This window comes from Apodemus sylvaticus, chromosome X (genome assembly GCF_947179515.1).
Source record: "Apodemus sylvaticus chromosome X, mApoSyl1.1, whole genome shotgun sequence".
Taxonomy (NCBI): domain Eukaryota; kingdom Metazoa; phylum Chordata; class Mammalia; order Rodentia; family Muridae; genus Apodemus; species Apodemus sylvaticus.
In genome coordinates this window covers 117804718-117828753 of record NC_067495.1, presented here as the reverse complement: position 1 = coordinate 117828753, position 24036 = coordinate 117804718, and the positions used below count along the sequence as shown (strand labels likewise).

At 40.0% G+C, this 24036-nt stretch overlaps 2 protein-coding genes across 6 annotated transcripts in view; one reads left to right on the top strand and one right to left on the bottom strand.

Annotated features, from left to right (window-relative positions):
• Cul4b (cullin 4B) overlaps positions 1-24036 on the top strand; it is an 88986-nt gene that overhangs the window by 16831 nt on the left and 48119 nt on the right. For 2 of the 3 annotated variants that reach the window (XM_052171738.1, XM_052171735.1), the window contains exon 2: positions 21796-21867. The exons of the other annotated variant lie outside the window; for it this stretch is intronic. The gene's annotated coding sequence lies outside the window, so the exon portion shown is untranslated. The remainder of the gene's footprint in view (positions 1-21795; positions 21868-24036) is intronic. 3 annotated transcript variants of the gene reach the window in all.
• Positions 576-12974, bottom strand: Mcts1 (MCTS1 re-initiation and release factor). Of its 3 annotated transcripts, none has more exons than XM_052171743.1 (6): positions 12681-12970; positions 11390-11542; positions 10812-10909; positions 7763-7896; positions 2357-2424; positions 576-782 (listed from the first exon to the last, which is right to left on the bottom strand). In XM_052171743.1, exons 1-6 carry the CDS (start codon positions 12689-12691, stop codon positions 701-703), a joined length of 546 nt encoding a protein of 181 aa, XP_052027703.1. In that variant the 5' UTR covers positions 12692-12970; the 3' UTR covers positions 576-700. The 3 variants fall into 3 exon arrangements, with proteins under 3 accessions (XP_052027703.1, XP_052027702.1, XP_052027704.1); XM_052171742.1 differs by lacking the exon at positions 12681-12970 and adding an exon at positions 12056-12252; XM_052171744.1 differs by lacking the exon at positions 11390-11542 and having other exon boundaries at positions 12681-12974.

Here is a 24036-nt window from a genome sequence, read left to right as displayed (position 1 = left end):
ATTCTAGAAATGAGGCAACATAAAGTTTGAACTTCTCCAGTCTACATTCCTGTGTGCCAGGATATTCGTTGTTAGCACCACAGACAGTCTTAGTCAACTAAAATTACTTTAGCAGCAAAAATAAAAGTTCAAAGTCTGGTTTTAGTACAAATGGCACATATATTATTTTTAATAAGCATCAAAATGAGTGCTTCTATCTCAAAATTAGATATAAGAATATGAAATCATAACTCAGCATAAATGAAGACTTTTTTTGAGATAGGCTCTCACTATGCAGACTTGACTGGCCTCAAACTCAAAGCCTCCTGCCTGAATACTGGGATAAAAGGAATGCACCACCGCACCCAGCAAGAGTTTTTTTTTTTTTTAAAGAAACCTCCCTTGAAAAATGATTCCTAAATTGATAGGGATATTTATACTTAATCTACAGGAATAACTATAAACATCAAACAATATAAAATATAACTGTCATTACAAAAGGAAAATATTAGCCATAGAACTTTTTCATGGCCAAGTTTGCTACCCACTTGTAATTGGTGCTTAAGGAAAGTTAAAATAATTTCTGAAACTAAGAATTTTAGCATTCGCAGAATTTTATTCAGCATAATCATAGAGGGCATTGTCTTCATGCTGTCATACAGACACAGACACAGACACAGCACAGTATCCATAGTTAGCCCAAGCACACTCCTTTTGAGGCTCATTTATATGTCTTCATATGCCACAGCCCATCATTTAGATAATGGATATTTTCAATGCCAATTCCTTTATTGACTTTCTCACTGTAGAAGGAAAAAAAAACAAAAACATACTTTATGAATTTCATAGGTTTATGCATTTATGATAAACATAATCCAAAGTATCTTGATACTTCATAATCATTGAGCAACATGTAGGAAATGTATTGTCATTATATTATTGCCTACATTAAATTACAGACTGTGGCAGTTGTAGATGTTTGGATGTTTGCTTGGTCTGATACCTCTTTTAGTTGGCTCTTTGGTTTTTGTGGTGCTACAGAATCAAGCCCAGGGCCTCACACATGCTACACAAGCACTTCACCACTGAGCCACATAACCACCCCTGAAATTCATATTTACAGTGATTCTAAAGCTAGGTGTGCAGCACACACCTGTAATCCCAATACTGGAGGCAGATCAGGAATTCAAGGTCAACCTAGGCTACAAGAGACCCTATCTCAAAATCCTAAAAATTAGCCAGGCAGTGATAGCAAATTCCTTCAATCCCAGCACTTGGGAAGCAGAAGCAAGCGGGTCTCTGAGTTTAGGACCAGCCTACTCTGAACTAGCTCCACGATAGCCAAGGCTACACAAAGAAACCCATCTTGAAAATAACAAAACAAATTAAAATACTAATTTTAGCAGTCTAGCAAAAATACTAATTTTAGCAGTCTAGCAAGCAAACAATAATACCAACAGGATAGGCAAATATCAACTTAGTAAATCTTGAAACAGAATAAAATTATGGTTATATAAGTGGGAAACATGCTACATTTCTTCTATTACCAGATCAGATGTAAAATGGTATATGGTCCTGAACTACGTCATGATTTATTTTTGAAACAGTCTCATTTTGAGGTCTTAGGTAGCCTCAAACTCACAATCTTCTTGCCTCTACCTCCCATGGTAGGATTATAGTCCTGTGCTACTGTATATGTAGTGGGTAGTAATTATGAAAGTACCGGCTCACCAGGCCTCTGCACCACTCCTTCCAAGTATCCTGTAAGGCATGACTCTTAAACTTGAATAGTTAACCAAATATATTTATGGATAAGAATCTCCCAATTTCATGTCAATTTACAATGATAAAGCTTTATCCCAATATTTCTAACCTCTCCAAAACACCAGAAATATGTCTGAAGCCATCTGGATATCTGTCTCCTTCTCTACTCCGCTCTTCCTACTCACCTAGCCTCTCTCCTCCCCTCACTTCTCTTAGCTCCTCCTCCTCTCTCCCCTCCAATCACTGGCCTCTCACTGCCTCAATGTGAATGGATAGGAAATATCTTGCAACAATACCAGCTATGTGTGTGTGTTAAAAACTAGCAGTAAAATACACACCCCTCTATTACCAATTTAAATCTAGATACTAAAGAGAAAATCCTAAAGTATCATGTACATAGGTATAAAATACTTGTTTTAGCATGTTTCTTTTCAAAATGCGTAAGAAATATAACCCTGAAGACAAAGGGCTTCCTAAGCACTAGGATAAAAATAAGAAATGAGCTACTAGCCTGAGGTATTTGTAGGATGTGGTATGAATGACATCAAATGCAACAGATGCTTCGTGAACTACCACTCTTATGTCAGTTAAAGGAGCCCAAAGTGAAACTTACATATCTTCTGCAGACATCTTCATGACGCCCACACATAAAGCATGTTGCTTTCCTTCTGCCATGATTGCCTGAAAACAAGCTAAGAAAACTATTTCTCAATTTGGGGAAGTGTGAGAAGCAATGATCCTTTTGCCATTTGTCCTCTCCTAGGTTACTGACTCCTTGGGAGCAGGAACCTGCGAGTCTGAGTACAATGTAAATATCCAATAAGTCCTAAATGAATCAGTCCCTTTAGTTTCAAGCCAAATATCAGTAGTGCACCTTCATATGTACCAAACCAGGAATCAGGCAAAAAGAAGATAAAACTTGTGGACAAATACTAAAATCTGTAGCATATATAGCATCTGTTTTAGTATTTCTGCCACCAAATAAATGGTGGCTTATAATAAATAACACATTAGATAATAATTATATTCCTAGCTAGGCAAGATACAAGCTGATAATTGCCACACTCAGAAGTTGGAGAAGAAAAATCAAAAATTTCAGGAAAGCCTGGGCTACAAAGTTAGTTTAAGGCCAGCTCTATGTTATATAGCAAGACACTGACAAACATATATTTCCATTCTGTTTGGAAGAGCCCCTCATAACAGTTTCAAGATAAAAGAGTGAACATCATTTAAAGCTACTATGTTTCATACTGTAATGTTTGTTTTATAAGTTCAAATATATACACAATTTCTCTATAATTTTTGTATAATTCCTCTAAATCTGTTATTTCAAATGAGTAAAGCCGCATCTCCAAAGGGGGTAAAGTGTAATACCAGGAAGAGCTTCCAGTCAAGGAAAACTCCAGAGCTAAAAACAGACCACTGTTTAAATCTAGAAACATAAAAGATAACCTTTCCTCCCAGAATACTTTTTTCTGTTGGCTTTCCAGTGGTCCATTCAGTGTAGCAAAACTATTTGAGCACCTACTATGTGACTAGCATATCAATATGTGTGTATAACATACACAACTTATTCTATCCTTACGCTATAAATACCACAAAAGGAGGCATTTTGAGCATACCTTTCATGCCTTTTCTTTTTTGGGGGGTAGTATCACACTATGTACCATTCATAAAGATCCTCCTGAGTGCTAAGTCTAAAAGCATGTATCTGCCACTACACCCTGTTATTTTTGTTGTTGACTACATAACTCAGACTGGCCTCAAACTAATGGCAGTCTTTCTGTCTCAGCCTTTCAAGTACTGGGATTACAGGTGTAAACCACCACATCCAGTTAAGACATACCTTTGAACACATTCCAAAATACTAGATTTTTAGCCCCATAGTGATTTCCTTGTTTCCACGAATTACTATTTCATTTCCCAACCTGAGGCAAATGACTGCTCTCTCTATGACAAAACAGACAGACTCCTGTCCGAATTGACAAAAATCTCTTTAATAGATAATTAAATATTGCTGCGAAATAGAAATATATGGAATCACTTAATACTATCCATGGTATAAATACACCCTTTAAACTGTATGGAGCAGAGGTGCAGTGGTGTACCTCTGTAATAGCAGTACCTGGAAGGCTGGGTCAGGATTGGAAACTCAAAACCAGTCTGGATCCTGAAAGGGGTTTGGGAGGCATACCTGGTGACTCACACTTGTAATCCAGCAGTTAGGAAGTAGACGCAAGAAGATTAAATGGGTTCCAGGCCAGCCTGGGATACATGACACCATGTTTCAAAAACAAACAAGAGAAAAAAGTGGGAGTGGGTTTCCTCCGTAGCAATCCCTAAACAAAGCAGATGATTGGAATCACATGATCATGGCTTAAAAGACCAGCCATAGCCAAATGTGGTGGTGCAGACCTTTACTTCCAGTGTTTAGGAGGCAGAAGCAAGATCTCCAAGTTTGAGACCAGCCTGGTCTACAGAGAAACTTCTATGCCAGCCAGGGGTATATAGTGAAACCGTATCTCAAAAGAATAAAAAATCCAATATAACAAGTTATATTGTACATGAACACTATTTTGATTTGAAGCTGTCTCAGTTTGTTTACTGGATTTTCTATTTCTGGTTTGTTTGTTTTTGAGATAAAGTCTCATGTACTGGCCTTGAACTCATGGCACTTGTCCCATCTCAGCTTACCAGGTGGGGGATACAGGTGCACACCACTACTTACAGCTCCTTGTGCCTTCCTTGAAAGAGCTGAATAGGATATGCTGTTTTTCCCTCTGTAGTTATTACTTATGTAGCTTCCACTTGTTCCTTATTGTTTGAATCTACATTACAGTGTCTCTAAATGCATTTATTTGACCTATTATACTCATTATTAATACCTGCTGCCTTTTTTTCTCCTGAGACCTATAATCATGCAAACTAAGAGTGAAGCTGGGGCCTATAGCCCTTCCAAGTGGGCTAGCTATGCTTAAAAATGCATCCCTAGCCTGTAATCCCAGCAGTTGTGAGGCACAGGCAGGAGGATACCTGTGAGGTAAACCTGGTTCCTATGTGTGTTTTACGACAACTAGAAAACAAAACAAAAATCCTAGTCAGGCACGGTAGCTCGTGCCTGTGATGCAATATTTGAGAGCTGATCCAAGCACATCACCAAGAATTCAAGAGTCTTTCTCAAACACTTTTAAGTTGGATATATTAAAAATCTTAACACATTTCCTAGACAGGCATGTGTCCACAAATGCATGAGTGGTGGTGCTCGCCTGGACTCCCAGTACTTGGGAAGTTGAACTAGGAGAATCACCATGAGTTCAAAGCTAACTTGTGCTGCATATCAAAACTGTCTTCAAAAATAAAGCAAAATACACAGTTCTCTTAGAGAAAATGTTCCCAAGTTCAAACCACCGCCAACAAGTGATTTTTAGAGCGAGTATAACGCATGCTGCCCAGCACTGGGAGGTTGACATAGGAAGATTCACAGTCACCCTGGGCTACCTAGTGAGTTCCAGACTAATCCATGCTACACAGCACAGGATTCACCTCCACCCACCTCTCTCCTTCCTTCCCTCCCTCCTCCCTCCCTCCCTCCTCCCTCCCTCCCTCTCTGTCTCTGTCTCTCTGGCACACACACACACACACACAGACAATTAAAAAACTCCTTTTTTGAAAGAGTTTCTCTGTGTAGCCCTGGCTGTCCTGGAACTCTCAGAAATTCACCTGCCTCTGCTTCCTGAGTGCTGAATCAAAGGTGTGGACCACCATCACCCAGATAGTAAAAGTGAATTTTTAAAATAAATGTTGAGGACTTCTGATCTTTCTCTTAATACAGAGTTGCTTGAGATATAAGTAAGCATCCATACCTGCTGCCTCAATTCAGTTCCCTCTTGAACGCTTTTACTTCACTGTATCTGGATAATCAAACTAAACATTAAAGTGACAAGTCCATGTGCAGAAGAGGGTCCACTCATCCCACTTACAACCTATTTATAATCAAGTTTCAGACTGCTTCCTGAGTCTGATAATAGGGGGTAAACAGGCTGCAATGACACAGGAACTCCTTCATAACTTTTCAATTAGCTTATACAATTAATCCATGTAAAATGAAGCATTTTATCATTAAGAAATTAAAAGGAGGGGCTGGTGAGATGGTTCAGTGGTTAAGAACACTGACTGTTCTTCCTAAGGTCCTGAGTTCAAATCCCAGCAACCACATGGTGGCTTACAACCATCTGTAATGAGATCTGACGCCCTCTTCTGGTGTGTCTGAAGACAGCTACAGTGTACTTACATATAATAAATAATCTTAAAAAAAAAAAGAAATTAAAAGGAAGGTCAAGATTCAGAAGGTAGAAGTACTTTAACACACAGGCCTGATGACCTGAGTTCTATCCTAAGAACCTAGAGTAGAAAGAGAGAATTGACTCCTAAAGTTGTCCTTTTAGGTGTGTACACACACACACACACACACACACACACATTTATTTTTTTAAAGAAATAAAAAAGAAAACAGGCATGATGATAATATATGCCAGTAACCCAATGACCCATGAAGCAGGAGTTCAAGACTAGTGTTGGCTTATTGTAAATTCAAGACCAGCTTAAGATATGTAAGATTGTAGAAGGAAGGAAGGAAAGGAGGAAGAAAAGAAGGCAGGCAGGCAAGAGGGAAAAGCAGATGCAGGATTGTAGAGAAGACAAGGATAGCCTGGGCTACACAGTAAAATCTAAGCGAGTCTGGCATATATATATATATATTATGTATTATGACACATACCTTTAAACACAGGACTCAGGAGGCTGAGTCAGGCAGACCTTCATGAGTTTGAGGCCAGCCAAAGCTACATAGTGAGACTCTGTCTCAAAAAGATAAAAAAATTTCCAAAATAACACGGACAAAAAAAAAACAGAATATAACTGGGGCTTAGAAGAAGAGAATAAGATTATGATACATTGTACATGTGTAAAAAATGCAAAAGAATCTTACTTGCTAAGAAAGATTTTAAAAGGGAACCAAGTCTGGGTGGGGGTGGTGCACGCCTTTGATCCCAGCACTCAGGAGGCAGAGGCAGGCGGATCTCTGAGTTCAAGGCTAGCCTAGTCCAGAGTGCGTTCCAGGACACCCAGAATGAAACAGAGAAACCCTGTCTTGAAAAACAAAAAACAAACAAACAAAAAAGAGAACCAGGCATGGTGGCACATGCCTGTAATTACAGAACTTGGAAGGTAGAGGCAGAGTAGGTCTAGGGTATCCTTGGCCACCCTGGGTTACATGAGACACTTTCTCAAAACAAAAAAGAAAAAATTGCTTGTTTCCAAGTTTCTTTTACATCTTTTCATTGCCAAGAAAGAATATGTCTCCTTTAGTCCACCAGCATGGTGATACACACCTATATTCCCAATATTCAGAAGGTAGACAGGTAGGAGAATTGCCATTAACCTGAGACCAATTTAGGGTAAGTGGTGAGGTTTTGGTTTGGTTTGTTTTGGTTTGTTTTTTTTTCGAGACAGGGTTTCTCGGTGTAGCTATGGCTGTCCTGGAACTCACCCTGTAGACCAGGCTGGCCTAAAACTCAGAAATCTGCCTGCCTCTGCCTCCCAGAGTGCTGGGATTACAACAGGCATTCGCCACCAGTGCCCGGCAAGTGGTGAGTTTTAAACCAGCCTGGACCACATACTGAGTTTGAGGCAATCCAAGGCTACATAATAAGACTTGTCTCAAATAAATAAATAAAATGGAAAGAAAGGAAAAAAAACAGTTGGTTTGAGTTTATCTTTCATTTCTCTTTGGCCAAAATTTAAAAGTTCCCTTCAACAGGGTGTGGTAGCACATGACTAATCCCAGCAGTTGCAAGACTGGGGCATCAGAATCACAAGTTTAACACTAGCCTTGGCTTGTCTCTGAAAAAATAATAATATAAATTAAAAGCACATGTAATATTCTCTTGGATGGCAGATCTTTCAGTAATGACAAGAATACAATGAACGATTTTCAGCAGTTAAACCCTGGGAAGGATACAACAATAGTATCTACTGCAGCAGGATAAAGCTTAGCTCCAGGAGAAGTTAAGCCGGGACACATGATATTTGCTCCGCTCAGTACAAATTTGATGGCTCCTTTATCAACCTGCTGATGTGGCAAGATAAAAGGATCTACAAGAGAAGAAATAAATTATATAAATTAATGTGACTGAAGACTCAAGATAAAGACAAAGAACATAAACAAGTATTTTCCAAAATTACAGTACTCTGATGGTTGCAAAATAAAAGCCAAACCACTCTTTTTTACTGACAAAGTTGATAAATATTTTCAAGAAAAAGAGTGTAGCAATAAGCATTCTCATAGAGCGCTATAAGGCTTGTAAATGAGTATGGGCCTCCTTTAGGATGACTTAGCAGCATGCATTGAAAGCCTTGAAAAGAGATCCACCCTTTGACCCAATAACTCTACTTCTATGAGTCTGTCCTAAAGAAAATGGATGGCTATGCAATATATTGGATAGAAAGTTATTTGTTCCAGCACTAAGACGTAAAACAGAAATAAACTGAGATAGATCACAATGTCCAAAAAATGAGATAAGATATAAACAACTTAAGATATGTCAATAAGAGTAATGTAACTAGCCGGGCGGTGGTGGCGCACGCCTGTAATCCCAGCACTCTAGGAGGCAGAGGCAGGTGGATTTCTGAGTTTGAGGCCAGCCTGGTCTACAGAGTGAGCTCCAGGACAGCCAGGGCTACACAGAGAAACCCTGTCTCGAAAAAACCAAATCCAAAACAAAACAAAAAACAAACAAACAAAAAAGAGTAATGTAACTATAATAAACCATGCTTTTAGAGAATACTTAATGCCTGGAAAATATTCACAATATAACATTTGAATGAAAAAAAACATAAATAAAATACTTTCAAATAGATAAGGGGTCGTTAGGAGGAGGAGGAGGGGTGACCAGGTAAACCGGGTGGATATGTTCAAAGAGTAAATTTATTCTGTATGATATTGAATAGCAGACACTTGATATTCTGGGTCTGGCAACGCCTACAGAATCATATAAAAAGAAATTTTATGACTAATAATATCATAAATAGTGATTCAATAACTAATTAACTTATCAATGTAAAATCTTAATAGAGAAAAAAGAACTAAGTAGCATAGAGCCCAATTTTAAAAGAACAAAAAAAGGGTTGTGCTTAGCAGTATAGTGATACATATCTAGCATGCAACAAAGTGGAAAAGAGTATACCAATGCACTAAATATACTTAACTTTGATTATAGAAACTCATGTGTTCATTAGTTTCTTATTCCTGTGATCTCCCAGATTTATGTGCATATATTCTTTTTGTAATCTTAAGAAAAAGTATCTGTGTGTATGTCAGTAACTTATAAACTAACCATTAAAGGATCTCTAGGGCTGGAGAGATGGATCAGCAGTTAGGAACACTGACTGCTCTTCCAGAGGTCCTGAGTTCAAATCCCAGCAACCACATGGTGGCTCACAACCATCTGTAATGGGATCTGATGCCCTCTTCTGTTGTGTGTCTGAAGGCAGCTACAGTGTACTCATATACACAAAATGAATAAATAAATCTTTAAAAAAGAGGAATCTATAGAGGCTTTCACAGGATAACTAGAGGAGTTGTTTGCTTGTTTTGTTATTCTGAGATTTATTTAGGTATGCACTTTACCAGTATTTCATCTACATTTATGTGCACCAGAAGAGGGAATTGAATCCTATAGGACCACAGTCAGACAGTTGTGAGCAACCATATAGATTCTGGGAACTTAACTCTGGAAGAACAGCCAGTGCTCTTAATTGGTAAACCATCAATCCAGCCCCTGGAGAAGAAGTTTTTAAGTTTTTAAAGGACCCTAAAAATAATGGCAGTAGCCAAGTATGGTAATACAACTTTATAATCCTACCACCTGGGAGGTGGGAGCAGGACAATTAGAAATAGAAAGCCAGGGCAGGCAGTGGTAGCGCACGCCTGTAATCCCAGCACTTGGAAGGGAGAGGCAGGCAGATTTCCGAATTTGAGGCCAGCCTGGTCTACAGAGTAAGTTCCAGGACGGCCTGGGCTACACAGAGAAACCTGGTCTCAAAAAAAAAAAAAAAAAAAAAAACCAAAAGCAAAAAACAAACAAAACAAACAAACAAAAAAAGAAAGAGAAAGCCAGCCTTGGCTACCTAAATGTTTATCTCCTTGTGATTGAATGGCTTTGGTTTTTACAAGGAGATAAATTCATTCAATCACCAGTACTCGTCATCAATAGAGCCTATAAGTTACTACCTTTCCTTTTGCCTCTTGGCAAAAATACCAAACTGAAAAGGAAATATTTGTTTCCATTTGAAAAGTTCTTGCTCATTAGATTATATCTTTCTTCAACAGTTTGTAATATACTCAAACTAACAATCTCTAAATGTATATATGAAATAAACATTATTTAGTTTCAAGACATCTGTTCATGTACTCAATTAATAATAAATAGGATTTTCCTATTTACCCAATGCAGAGATAATTACAGAACTCTAGTAACAAACTTAAACGAAAATGCTCAAAGCCCTTTGTAGTTTATGCATATGCTTACAATTACTTACTGGTCTACTCTTCCAACTCCAATAAGGACAGGAGACTGTCTGTCTTTGCTTACAACTGTACTTCTTAGTAAGTAGCCCAGTGCCCACCACATAGAAAGCTCACTAAATAATTATAGAATTAGTATTTCTGGGATCTTTGTTGGGGGAAATGCATCACCCTATAGCTCTTGCCTCAGTTTCCAAAGCTCTGTGATTACATCTGTGAGCCACCACTCCAGGTTTTTATTGAATGGATGAACTAATGAATGCTTCCTTATGTGTGTGTATGTGTGTGTGGGGGTGCTTTCTCTAAAGCATAAGAGAATTTGCATTTTTCAGACTTACCACAAGATGAGGAACAACTTTACCTTTATATTTCATATTACTTGGCACTAATAATAATCTATTAGCAGTCACTTTCCATTCCTATAGTTTTCAACTCCTTTTGTATATTTTTATATTCCAAAATGTGTATTTCTACCAAGACTTACATTTATGAAGTAATCTTAAGGTTGGATAAAAAGGCCCTTCTCTTTGTCTAAAAAACAGTAATTCTCCATTTACTGTAAGGATTTCTATGTGTTCATGGCTGTAAGACAAATGTCACAGAGAACAAAGTTAGATCCTTTCTTTCAAAAATGAATATAAGTCAAACATCCTATAAAAATCCTAACATGAAATATGCACATACAAAGATACATTAAGTTTAAATATTCTGACCAAAAAATACCTGTACAATACAGGGAAAAAAGAGGAAATATGACTGCTACAGCCAATTTCATTTTACAATACATTTTATTATTGTAATTCCATTGTCAAGTATAAAATAAATCAAGAGCAAACTGAAATAAATCCACTTATAAACAAAAACAAGTCTTTGATAAAACAGTACATAAAGCCACATTTTCATATATGTAGATGAGAACTGGAAATAGAACTACAACTTTTAGAGTTAATTCTGTCTATTTTCATCATTGCTCTATCAATGATCATTCCATTTAGAATGAAAACAATCTAAGCTTTGATATTCACCTACTCTAATCTTTATGTGAGAAAAACAAGGACTTACCATCGGACAATTTTCACAGGATCTTTCTTAGGCATGATTTGATTAAGCCATGGTTCAATACCTGGAAATTGCTCTAGCAATTGATTTTTAATACCCTTAATAACCGAGGTTTTCAACTGGATGCAGTTGGACACATTTTCTTTTTCATCAAATCTGGCAAATGATTTTTTTGAGAAAAAAAAAAGGGCATTGCTAAGCAGAAGAATCAGAAAATCTAAAAGCAAGGTTCTAATTAATCATCTATTCCCAAGCAAGTACTCATGCTTAAAATAATTATGAAATAAATTGTTTTTAAAATATCAATTTCCATTTGCCTTATACAGTACAAAACCAATGTTTTAAAAACAGTATTAGAATAAACTGTCATACATACTGCAATTAATGGGGGCAGAGAAATTGTTATGCTAGAATATGTTATCAGCTAACGAAAATGCCTTTTACTGAAAATTTCTGCTCAAAGAAAAAAATACACCCATCGATAATAAAAATCTGTTTTTTAATCTAAAAGAAACCTCACACATTAAAATACAAAAGACCAACCGAAGCATAACAAAAGAATGAGCCCCAGCAGGCTACGTAGTCTGTTGATTTTTTGAAAAAAGAAATAGTGGGATAATCTGAAGATCCCTGTCCAGATTTGCTCGTATTTTCATGCACAAAACCCACCTTCCTTTGCCCATGTTCCCCTTTTTTCCTTTTGCGTCTACCAAATCTGGAAAATAAACCCACTGGATAGGTTTCCAAGGAATTTGGTCTTCCTTACACTGACTAGCACACAGGGCTACCACGTTGCTCTCAAGACAAGGTTAATCTAGCAGCTAAGCAATAGGCTTCACAGGCCAGCCGCTTGCTTCCTGTCACCCAGACTCCTTCACTGCCATGACCCAGGAAGTCAAGCCTTCCCTTTTTCAATTCATAACTAATAAACATATGGCAGAGAGTGCAGGGCTCTCTTCACACTAAGGAGGATGTGCCCCTAAATCACAGTGCAAGGATGTGATTGGTAGAAGCCTAGGAATGGCGATAGCACTGCCGGAGGGAGCAGAACAGGGCTAAGGAGAAAGAAAATGGGAGCGGGAGAGCCAAACCCCGAATGGGGATTAAGGCTGGAAAGCTTAAAGAAGTGTTCCAAGTCCGGAGTGAGAGCATACTACTATATTTACAAAACCTTAGGAAGTCAGGATGGCAGGGGCGGGGGAGAGAGAAAGAGGACCTTTGCTCTCTCCCTCTTCCCCACCCCCACCCCCACCGCCTTTGTGAGCAGCCGATAGAGGCCACTGCATGTCCTTACTTCTTGAACATGATCCAAGGTGAAAGGGGCGACGATAGGGAAGGGACCGGAATGGGAAGGAAATTGAATTAGGAAGGGTCCGGCACGAGGAAGGCCTGCACTGACAGTCGGAGCTGCTGTCGTTAATCCGGAAGGCGAGCACACTATCCACTTTACGGCCCTCAGCGAAATCTGACTACTTCCGCTCCTCTCGACTCCACGTTGATGCTTTTGTCGGCTCCTTTTCAGTAACAGCTTAGTCTCCATTGGGGGTAGCTGAAAGGGCGGGACTTCAGAAGGAAGAAGTGATAAAGCAATTCTTTCTGGTTGCTGGAAGAGAAGGCGGGAGGAGGGAGGTAATCAATCAAAGCAGAAATTGTGGCAGTCAGTTACGGGTTCCTCAAAGGGTCAAGATTCTTTGTCACCTACAACTATGCTAAATAGTTTGTAAGAATAATAGGTTTTGCTTCTTATCTGAAGCAACTGAGTGGATTGATGCTTAGCAAGCAGCTTGAACCTAAGCAAGCCTCCAAGCTTCATGTTAAAGTAATGTCAAAGCCATCGGGTTCAGCAAATAAAAATACAAGACACCTAGTTAAATTTAGATTCAGTTAAAGTGAATACCTTTTCGTGCAAGTATACTTCATCTATGTTTTGGGCTTGCTTATGCTAAGAACTACTTGTTTTTCTGAATTTAAGTGAACAGCCTATTTTTTAATCTGGTAGTCGTAATCATTGAACAATGAAGTGCTCTCATACAATCATCAAATAAGTCAGCAGGTTGCTGTCCCCTGCTTCACTCTGATAGTTAAAAACTGAACTATAAAAACTGAACTATAACAAGGCATAGTGGCACAAGCCTTTAATACCAGCACAAGGATAGGTGTTGGGAGTCAGGACAGGCTGATCTCTGAGTTCAAAGCCAGCCTGGTCTACAGAACTAGTTCTAGGACAGCTAGAGAGCCCGTATTGAAAAAGAAACAAAACAAACAAAATTAATTTCTTGAACACAAACAAACATATAATCTCCTCCCAGGCATGGTAACTCATGCCATAATCACAGCACTTGAAGGGTTGGAGAAGGCCCTATCTCAAAAAGAAAACAAATGAAAAAAAGTAAAAGAAGGTAATTTCCTTAAAGAATAAAAAGACCACTGGTCCAGTAATAGTAGTCACAATTTAAATGAAAAGAGAAAGAAATACATTTTGGTTGTGTGGGAGGAGGTTGTTTGTTTTGTTTTGTTTTTCTTTGAGATAGAATTTCACTATGTGTCCTAACTGGCCAGGAACTCCTTATGTTGAGGATGGTCTCAAATTCAGATGCCTACCTGCTTCTGCCTCGATATTACTGGGATTAAAGACATGTGCCACCACATTCAGTTTTGAGGCATTCAAAGGGGCTGGAGAGATGGCTCAGTGGTTAAGAGCACTGACCGCTCTTCCAGAGGTCCTGAGTTCAAATCCCAGTAACCACATTGTGGTTCACAACCATCTGTAATGGTATCTGATGCCCTCTTCTGGTGTGTCTGAAGACAGCTACAGTGTACTCACAAATATAAAATAAATAAATCTTTTTAAAAAGAGCAGCACTACTCAATATGTGAGACACAGAAACACTGGATCTATAAGACAAATACCACAGTCTCTCTAGGGGCAAATATTCTAGTCCTCAATGGGGAGGTGAACCTTTAAAATATTCCAAACAATTGCACTATGCATTTATATTGTTCAGTTGTTTGTGATGGTGGTTACCATGCTTACCTTGTCTTGATTCTATGGTATCAACAAGCTTCATTTAATAATTTTATATTTTCAAATCAAATCTGCATGAACAATTATGTTTGTCTTTATAAATTAACAATTTGGGCCTGGTGGTGGTGGCGCACACCTGTAATCCCAGCACTCTGGGAGGCAGAGGCAGGTGGATTTCTGAGTTCTAGGACAGCCAGGGCTACACAGAGAAACCCTGTCTCGAAAAAACCAAATCCAAAAAACCAAAAAAAAACCCAAACAAACAAAAAAACAATTTGGTATTCCAGTTTATGCACCAGTCTTTTGTGCACATTTGTAGCATGTATCTGCATTGCTAACATTAATCAACACTGAAGCATTTGGAATATTGAGTTTATAAACATGCAAAACTGAAGCTAAGTCGGCCATAGTAGCCCCTAGGTATAATCTTAGCAGTAGCAAAGCATAGATGTCAAGGCAGGAAGGAGGGGATGTCAATGGCAACTTGGATACAAAATTAAAAAAAAATTCATGAGCTTCTTGCCAAGTATTATTCCTCTCCTAGCAATTCTCACACTGATCTATGAGCCTACCGCTTCATAACGAGTACATTTTTTTGTTTTGTTTTTCGAGACAAGGTTTCTCTGTGTAGTCCTAGCTGTCCTGGAACTCACTCTGTAGACCAGGCTGGCCTCAAACTCAGAAATCCACCTGCCTCTGCTTCCCAAGTGCTGGGATTAAAGGCGAGTGCCACCACTGCCTGGCCAACATGTACATTATAAACAACCATTACTAAGTAGTTTAATGTTAGTGAAAATACATAATTCACTAGAAGTTATACAGATGCTCTTTGATTTAAGATGGGATTACCAAGCCATTAAACCCATTCTATAAACTGATAATATCATTAAATTAAAAGCATGTTTAATAAACCCACCCTAAAAAGCAGCGTAACTTAGCAATGCAGAACACTATTGAGAGAGAATTGGTTGTTTCCTTTCATCATCACTGACTGATGGAAAGACATGGACTTTACTGTAATTTTCCAGCCTAGCAAAACAATACGCTACAAGTCAAAAGATCAAAATTCACTGTTTTTACTGAATGCATATTATTTTTGCATCCACCATCAAACCATCAGGGTACTCTGTATCCGGCAACATTGTATGTAAGAAGTATATGTTCTACAAGCAAATCAGAGTTAATTTATTGGACAAAGAAATTAGTAATAAGCCAGATGTGGTTACACATACCTTTAATTCTAGCACTTGGGAGGCAGAGGCAGGCAGATACCTGATTTTGAGGCCAGCCTGGTCTACAAAGCAAGTTCCCAGAAAGCCAGGGCTACATAGAGAAACCCTATCTTGAAAAAAATTAATTTCTTGAACTTTCTGTCTGAAAATCTACTAATGGATCTGGAGAGATGTTTCCCCAGTTAATATGACTGGCTGCTTTTCCAAAGGACCTGAGTTTGATTCACAGAACCCACATAGCAGCTCACAATCATCTATAACTCCAGTCCTGGGAGCTCCAATGCCCTATTCTGGCTTCCATGAGCACCAGGTATGCATGCAGGCAAAATACCCATACATATAAGAAATATATGTATAATTATATAGAAGAATATATAACGTGATATTAAATATATAAAAATAAGTTAGAACTACTTATTTTACTTAAAGTATTATACAAAAAAATCATATTACTAGAAATAATAACTTTTCTTTCCTGATGAAGTCAATCTCTTGCTAGAGTTGGTAACATGTATTGCCAGTGCCCAGTTGGTAGGTAGCATTTTTGCTTTGTTTTGGACTTGTATTTTGGGGACTTTATGTATGTAACTGGAGCTGGTACTCAGAATGGAATCCAAGTCATTGTGCTTGCTAGGCAAAGCCCTCTACCACAGAGCTACATTCTCATTCCTCTTTTCCTAGTTTTTTTAAATTTTGAGATAGAGTCTCGCTAAATTACCCAGGCTAGCTTTGAACTTTCTCTCAACTTCCAGAATATCTGGGTTTATAAACCTCTGGTATCAGACCGGGAATAGTAGTTGTTGCTTGATTGCTTATAGGTTTTTTTTTTTATTGTTCTTTTGTGTACTTTTTTGTTTGTTTGTTTTTGTTTTGAGGCAGATCCTTACTCCATAAACTGACCTGAAAATTCATTAAGCTCAGGCTAACACCAAACATGACAGTCCTCTTGCTCAGTCTTCCAAGTAACCAGGCATCAACCACTACACAATTTAGTGGTATAGCACATACCTAGTATGTGTATGCTCTCTCCTCCTCTCCCCTCCTTCCCTCCCCCTTCCCCCTCCCTCTCCTTCTCTCCTTCTCTCTCTCTCTCTCTCTCTCTCTCTCTCTCTCTCTCTCACACACACACACACACAGAGTGTATCATTAGTTACCAAAACAGACATGAAAGATTCATAGCTTTCTTTGTTCTGTCCTTGTTCCCTCTGTCTGGTATAGATAGAGGTTTCTGTGTATTACCACAGAAAATAAAAATAACAAAACAGTATTATATACACTATAATAATTAAATGTATTCTACTTTTCCTTGTGGATGTGTGTACCTATGAGCACACCACAGAGCATATGTGGGCAGAGAGCTGATTGGTGACTCAACACTTTAATCCCAGCACTTGGGAGGCAGAGACAGGTGGCCCACTCTCTGAGTCTGAGGCCTGTTGTCTCTTGGAATCTATAGCCTGTGACTTCTCCTCTTAGGCTCATATTTCCCACAAACTGAGTCCCAGCTTTTTACTTTTGAGGCAGCTGCAGTCTGCCTTTCTATCCCTTACTAGATCCAAACACACCTAAGAATCCCAACAGTCTCCCATTACCTCTCCACTAACACTCTGAAAAGCTTAAGGGAGAAAGTGCATTAGTATATCTTATCCAGATCTTCCTGTACCAAGCAGTGTGTGTAATGTAAGTAAGATAAACAACTCCCACCTGAAGTCTCAAACACATTTGAAGACTTGAGAGAGTGCCTATCTATCAGAAGACTATCAGGACTCAGCAAACAGCCAGACTGGTGATAAGTCAAACTCACTGTGCCTCATTCACACCGCTGCTGTCTTCTATCATTGCTAAACATGAAGGCACCCAGTTTGACTTGTTGCAACTGCTGGCATGCTGCTCCCCTGCACTCTTTTACTTAGAGGATTTCATACAATGCATTTTTTTGTTGTTGTTGTTTTTCCGACAGGGTTTCTCTGTGTAGCCTTGGCTGTCCTGGAACTCACTCTGTAGACCAGGCTGGCCTCGAACTCAGAAATCCGCCTGCCTCTGCTTCCCAAGTGCTGGGATTACAGGCATGCGCCACCACTGCCTGTCCATACGATGCATTTTGATCATATTCACTCCCAACTCCTGCCCCACACTCTTCCCAGATTCATAACTCCCTCCCTTTTCTCCCACCCCTATGACTTTCCAGTCCTCTTTTTTTAATAATTAGTTAACTCTAATTTGTGCTACCTGTACTCTCGTGGGTGTGGGGCCATCCACTGGAGCATGGTTGATGTATCAAAGGTCACACCCATAAAGAAACCTGGCTCTTTCTCACGAAGAAGCTATCAACTATTACTAGGCCTCAGTTAGGGATGAATCAATTACAGATGCTGTGAGTTCCTGAATTCAGTAGTTCTGTCAGGTCCAGAAGACATGGTTTTGCTCCAATCCTCCCCAACCTCTAGTTCTTATCAATCTTTCTGACCCTTCTTCCGTTCTGTTCACTGAGCTTTCCACTGATGTGTATCCTCTACACAGACCAGTTATTAGTTTTTGTGTTAACCACTGTTTAAGGAACAAATAAACATCATGAATGAGATCTAAGAGCTACATTATTCTATGGGTAAAAAGAAATGAATTTAGGGAGCAGTTTGATACTCTGTCCATTTTGCATGTTCACTTCTAGGGCTTTAAAGGTTCCCAATTGTTGTGTTTTGACTGATGGGGGTGGTTATCCAGAGGCACAGGTACCTTCGACCTATAGGATGAACAAAGAATTGTATGTCCTGGAAAGAATATTTACTTAGGCAGGAAAGTGAAGGGACAATTGGAGAAGGGCCCCTGAAAGAGAGTGACATCTAGAAATCTGAGAAGTGGGGACAGCTTTAATCTCCTGAGGGGAAAGAGTGGGATAACCCTCAAAGCCAGAGGCAGCTTGCTTTCTTAAAGTACCCAGGACCACCAGCCTAGTGGTGGCCCCACCCACAATGGGATGACCTCTCCCACATAAGTCACCAGTCAAGAAAATGCCCTATAGGCTTGCCTATAGTCAGTCTCAATGAGGTATTTTCTCAGTTGAGACTCCTGTCAGATGACTCTAGCTTATGTCACCTTGACGTAAAACTAGCCAGCACATCAGATAAGGTAAACACCCTCCACGTCTGGCTCTGGGTCTCTGTGTCTGTTCCCATGTGCTACTGGGGGAAGTTTCTCTGAGGATGACTGAATAAGGCACTGATGTATGAGTATAGCAGAATATGATTAGGACTCATTCCATCACACACACCCTTTTTACAGCAATAGTATTTGGTTTTCCCATAGGTTCCTGGCTATCTAGTCTCAGGTTCTTGGTTACCCAAGTGTCAGGAATGGGTTCCATCTCATGTGCCTTAGGTGAAGTCAGTTACTGCTTGGTTACTACCACAAGCTCTGCGCCATCATTGCTCTAGCATATCTTGCAGGCAGCACAGATTGTAGATCAAAGGTTTTGGGCTGGGTTGGTGTTTACATTTCTCTTTGGGTAGCCTGCAGAGTACTTTCCCACACCAAAGACACTAGAACATAGGAATGAATGTTCTATGTAGGCACCAGCTCCATTTCTCCATGTTCAATGAGTTGTGGTAGGTTTTGTCCTCAGCAATGTGGCCCCATGGTCAGTTTTTGGAGAACAAGCAACCCATTCTCTTAGCAACAACCTGGGTTGCTTGAGGCTATCCATGGACACCCCCCCCCCCAGTTAAAAACTCAATTGAATGCAAGCCAGTGTTGGTACGAAGCTTCCTTTGGAGAAGCCGCTAGGAGGACTGTGAAGGGTTGATGTGCAGGAGATAAGAAGGAAGTTTGAGAGAGCTGGACAGATGGCTCAAGTGCTTAAGAGCAGTGACTGCTGTCTCACCACCCATATGGCAGCTCACAGCTGTTTGTAACTCCAGTCCCAGGGGACCTGACACCCTCACACAGACACACATGCAGGTGAAACACAAAACACCAATGCACATAAAAGAAAAATAATTTTAAAAAAAGAAGGAAGTTTGGTTTAACATGACTCAGTAGCTGATGTTGGTTCAAACTTCAAGAGTCTGACCATGAGTAGTTTATTTTAGCCATTTTTTCAAGACAGGGTTTCTCTGTGTAGCCTTGGCCATCCTGGAACTCACTCTGTAGACCAGGCTGGTCTCTCTCAAACTTACAGAGATCTGCCATCTTCTGCCTGTGGAGTGCTGAAATTAAAAGCATGTACTATCGCTGCCCAGTAATTTTAGGCCTACTTAAGCACAGTTTCCTGGTGATAGTTAACTCAATGCCATGTGCCCAACAAAGCTTAAAACATGACTTGAAACTCGTAGTAAAGTACAAGTGACATATTTCATAAAGATTGGTTCTATATATTAATGGTGAAAGCAGGCACAAGATAAACAAGCACAGGATAAGGGTCTGGGGGGAGGCTAAAGCCATAGATTGAGTGTGACAAACAAACTCAAGATAAAGGCCCTGGGGATCCAATGAGGCCTGGCCACACAGATAGCGCAAAGGTCACCAGGCTTCTGGAAAGAAAACAGGTTTTACAGCTCTCTCTTTGAAGAGACAGACAACCCTGCCTGCTTAACATTCCTGGTTCCCCAGTGCTTGTCTGTGAGAGCAAGGACCCCCATGCCTCCTACAGAGGACTAAAGAAGGCACTTTGCAAGATGCCACATTAGTTAAGACATGCGTTCCTCTTTTTCCTTGTTCTCTCTTCCCCATTACTTCATTGCTCTGTGCTTCTCTTGGACTTGACTCCCACTTCTACCTTCACTGCCAGAAGCTTCTGTTAGACTACAAAGGGAATTCGGTGCTTGAGCATTTGGCTAGCACACAGAAAGCCCTGTGTTCAACGTTCATGTAGCATTATTTTTAAAGGTACATGCTGATACATTCCTGTAATGTATCAGCATTCGAGGGGTAGAGGCAAGAGGATGACGGGAATGATGCCAACAAAAAGATGTCACTAGTGTCCTAAATACAAAATACAAACATACGTGCAGACATATATGTCCAGAAACAACAAAATCCCATCAAACCTTTATAATAACTGAAAAAAAATACATAGGTGTCTAACATTTTTAGACCGCCTCAAGAACTAATGGCATTTTTTTTAAATAAATCTTTTTTTTTTTTTTTTTTTTTTTTGGCTTTTTTCAAGACAGGGTTTCTCTGTGTAGCCTGGGCTGTCCTGGAACTCACTCTGTAGACCAGGCTGGCCTCAAACTCAGAAATCCGCCTGCCTCTGCCTCCCAGAGTGCTGGGATTATAGGCGTGCACCATCACCGCCCTGCACTAATGGTATTTTTATTTGCCAATCTCCTTTAAATAAATTCTAAAACTTGGTTACCTCATGAACTTAAAAAAAAAATCTCTTAGGCAAATGGATGGAGCTGGAGAACATCATACTAAGTGAGGTAACCCAGACTCAAAAGATGAATCATGGTATGCACTCACTAATAAGTGGATATTAACCTAGAAAAATGGAATACCCAAAACATAATCCACACATCAAATGAGGTACAAGAAGAACGGAGGAGTGGCCCCTGGTTCTGGAAAGACTCAGTGAAGCAGTATAGAGCAAAACCAGAACAGGGAAGTGGGAAGGGTTGGGTGGGAAAACAGGGGGAGGGAAGGGGACTGATGGGACTTTCGGGGAGTGGGGGTCCAGAAAAGGGGAAATCATTTGAAATGTAAATAAATATATTAATAAATTAAAAAAATCTCACAGTTATTCTCAACTATACCACCAGTTCTAGGCCAGCCTAGGCTACATGAGACCTGGTTTCAAAACAAACAAACAGTCGGGCGCTGGTGGTAAGACTTCATGAGTGTAGCTTCTGATAACTGTAAGAAACACAGTCTCACCAGTTGTGGTGGCGCACACTGGTAGGATTTGCTGAAGAAACAGTCTCACAGCAAACTGTGCTCCTCTGGCTCTTAGAATCTTTCCTTGCCCTCTTCCCCGGTGATCCTTGAACCTTAAGTATAGGAGTTGGGTTATAGACGTATCAGTTGGGACTGGATTATACAACTCAGACAAAAAAAAAAAATGAAGTTTTCAGGTAAATGAAGAAACTATAAAAGATCATTGAGTGAGGTAACCCAGACCTAGAAAAAGAAACATCATATGTTTTCTCTCTTCTCAGGTTCCTAGCTCCTAAACTTCAAATGTGAGGATACAACTTGTACAGATTAAAATCCAAACCTGCAGGAAACAGGAAAGTAAAATGGGATTGTGGGGGTGGTGGCAATTGAGAGGGGAATAGCAGGATACAAGTGATTTGGAGGGGGAAAATGGAAAATGGTGGGTGCTAATTAAGGGGAAGAGGAAAGTAATAAACACAGAAGAACGGTGACACAACAGACATAAGGGACCATACAATTAACTATCTGCCTTAAAAAACAGAATACACGTGAGTCTGTGTATAAATATACATATGTAATTTAAAGAAAGACAAACCCCAACAGCAGGTATGAGAAGGCTTCTTTTGAGTTGTTGGTCAGGGTTGTCAATCAGACTTTCTGAACATTACAGGTTATTGTCATTTTGCCTTTTTCACTCCATGGGTAAAAGTCATCTTGGCGATTTCTTTTCTTATCAGATAAGAGAAAGATAGAAAAAACAAATGGATGAGATTTCATTGCTTTGAGTGGCTAGAGGGCATTCCATAATATGTGTGAGACACCATTTAACCAGTTCTCCCACCTTCACTGTCTTGCTCCTCCTCCTCCTCCTCTTCCTCCTCCTCTTCCTCCTCCTCCTCCTCTTCCTCCTCCTCCTCCTCTTCCTTCTCCCTTTTCACCTCTCCTTTCTCTTCTTCCCCCCTTTCCCCCCTTTCCTCTTCCTCTGGTTCTAATTTGATTTGTTTGCTTGGTTGTTTTGAGATAGGGTCTTATGTATCTTAGGCTGCCTTTGAATACACGATGTTGCCAATGGAGACCTTGAACTCTTGATATCTTCCTGCCTCCATCTCCCCACTGCTGAGATGCTATGTACTACCATACCCAGTTTACAAGCAGATAGAGATTGAGCCAAAGGCTTGGAGCTGGTTCAGCACTCTGCCAACTGTGCCAACCCCGAGTCATACCCCATGCCTTTATATCAGCAGTTATTCAAGTCCCTCCAAGACTGGTAGGTGCAATAAAGCCACAAAACTCTAACATTCCTGGAGTAGCCTTTCAAATTCTGGGGTCAGAGCCCTATCCTCTGACACCCACATTGCTTTAGAAGTCCTCAGCTATAGCAGCTGGAGCATCATCAGTGTATACACCATAGCCAATGTTATCCCTAGAGGGGGAAAGTCAAGGAGAAACATGTGTGGGGAAGTGAAAAGCACACTTGTTTTACAGCAGTTTTCTCTGTTCTCCAACTTTTATATTGTTCTTGCTCCTTCTTCCCTGGGCCTTGTGGAGAAGGGATGACAAGGATGTTAAAGCCTTCCCATTAAGACTGAGCATACTGGGCGGTGGTGGCGCATGCCTGTAATCCCAGCACTCTGGGAGGCAGAGGCAGAGGCAGGCAGATTTCTGAGTTCGAGGCCAGCCTGGTCTACAGAGTGAGTTCCAGGACAGCCAGGGCTACACAGAGAAACCCTGTCTCAGAAAACCAGAGGGGGGGGGGGGAGGGAGGGAGCTCATGAATTTCAGAGGGTACAGTTGGGGTAAGGTGGGGAAGAAAGGGGGAGTGGATGAGATCCAAACATATTATATGCATGTATGAATCTTCAATATTTCTTTTAAAAAGATGCTTTGCTGTTCAAGTTTGAAAGCAGCAGTCCAGGTCCATGGGTGTAAACATAAATATTTAGCACCCATGCATGGAGAAGCAGCAGTAATTGGATTGACTGGGAGATTTCAAAGAAAGAAGATATCAAGTTGGGATGGGAAACACATGGGGGTCAGTCTATGGGGAGAGAGAGGGGGATAATGGGAGGTAAACATGATCCTAATGCATTGGTATACATATATATGTGAAATTCTCAAAGAATAAAAATCCCACACTTCCTGGAAGTTCTCCCTTCTGTTAACATCAGCCAAGAGGAGACCCATGCACCTAAAGTATTGTCAGAGCAGAACAACTATCAAACTTCATCAAGCATTTCCCCCTGAACAACAGGCGTCAGAGTGTTGTCCCAAACACTCTCTGCTCCCTATAGCCTCACCATCATTGTTTGCTTTGACTCAATCAGGGGTCATTCTCCTTAGAACATCAGTCTTATGGAAGTAGAAGAGGGACTATTTGTGGAGAGATAGGGGGCTAGCCAGAGGGGGACAGGAGAACAGGAGAGGGTAATGTGGCAGGAGTATGAGAGCCATGCTATATATATACAAAATGTTGTAGGGAACCTGTCACTTTGTACAGTGAATAGAAGTAGAAAGTAAATAAA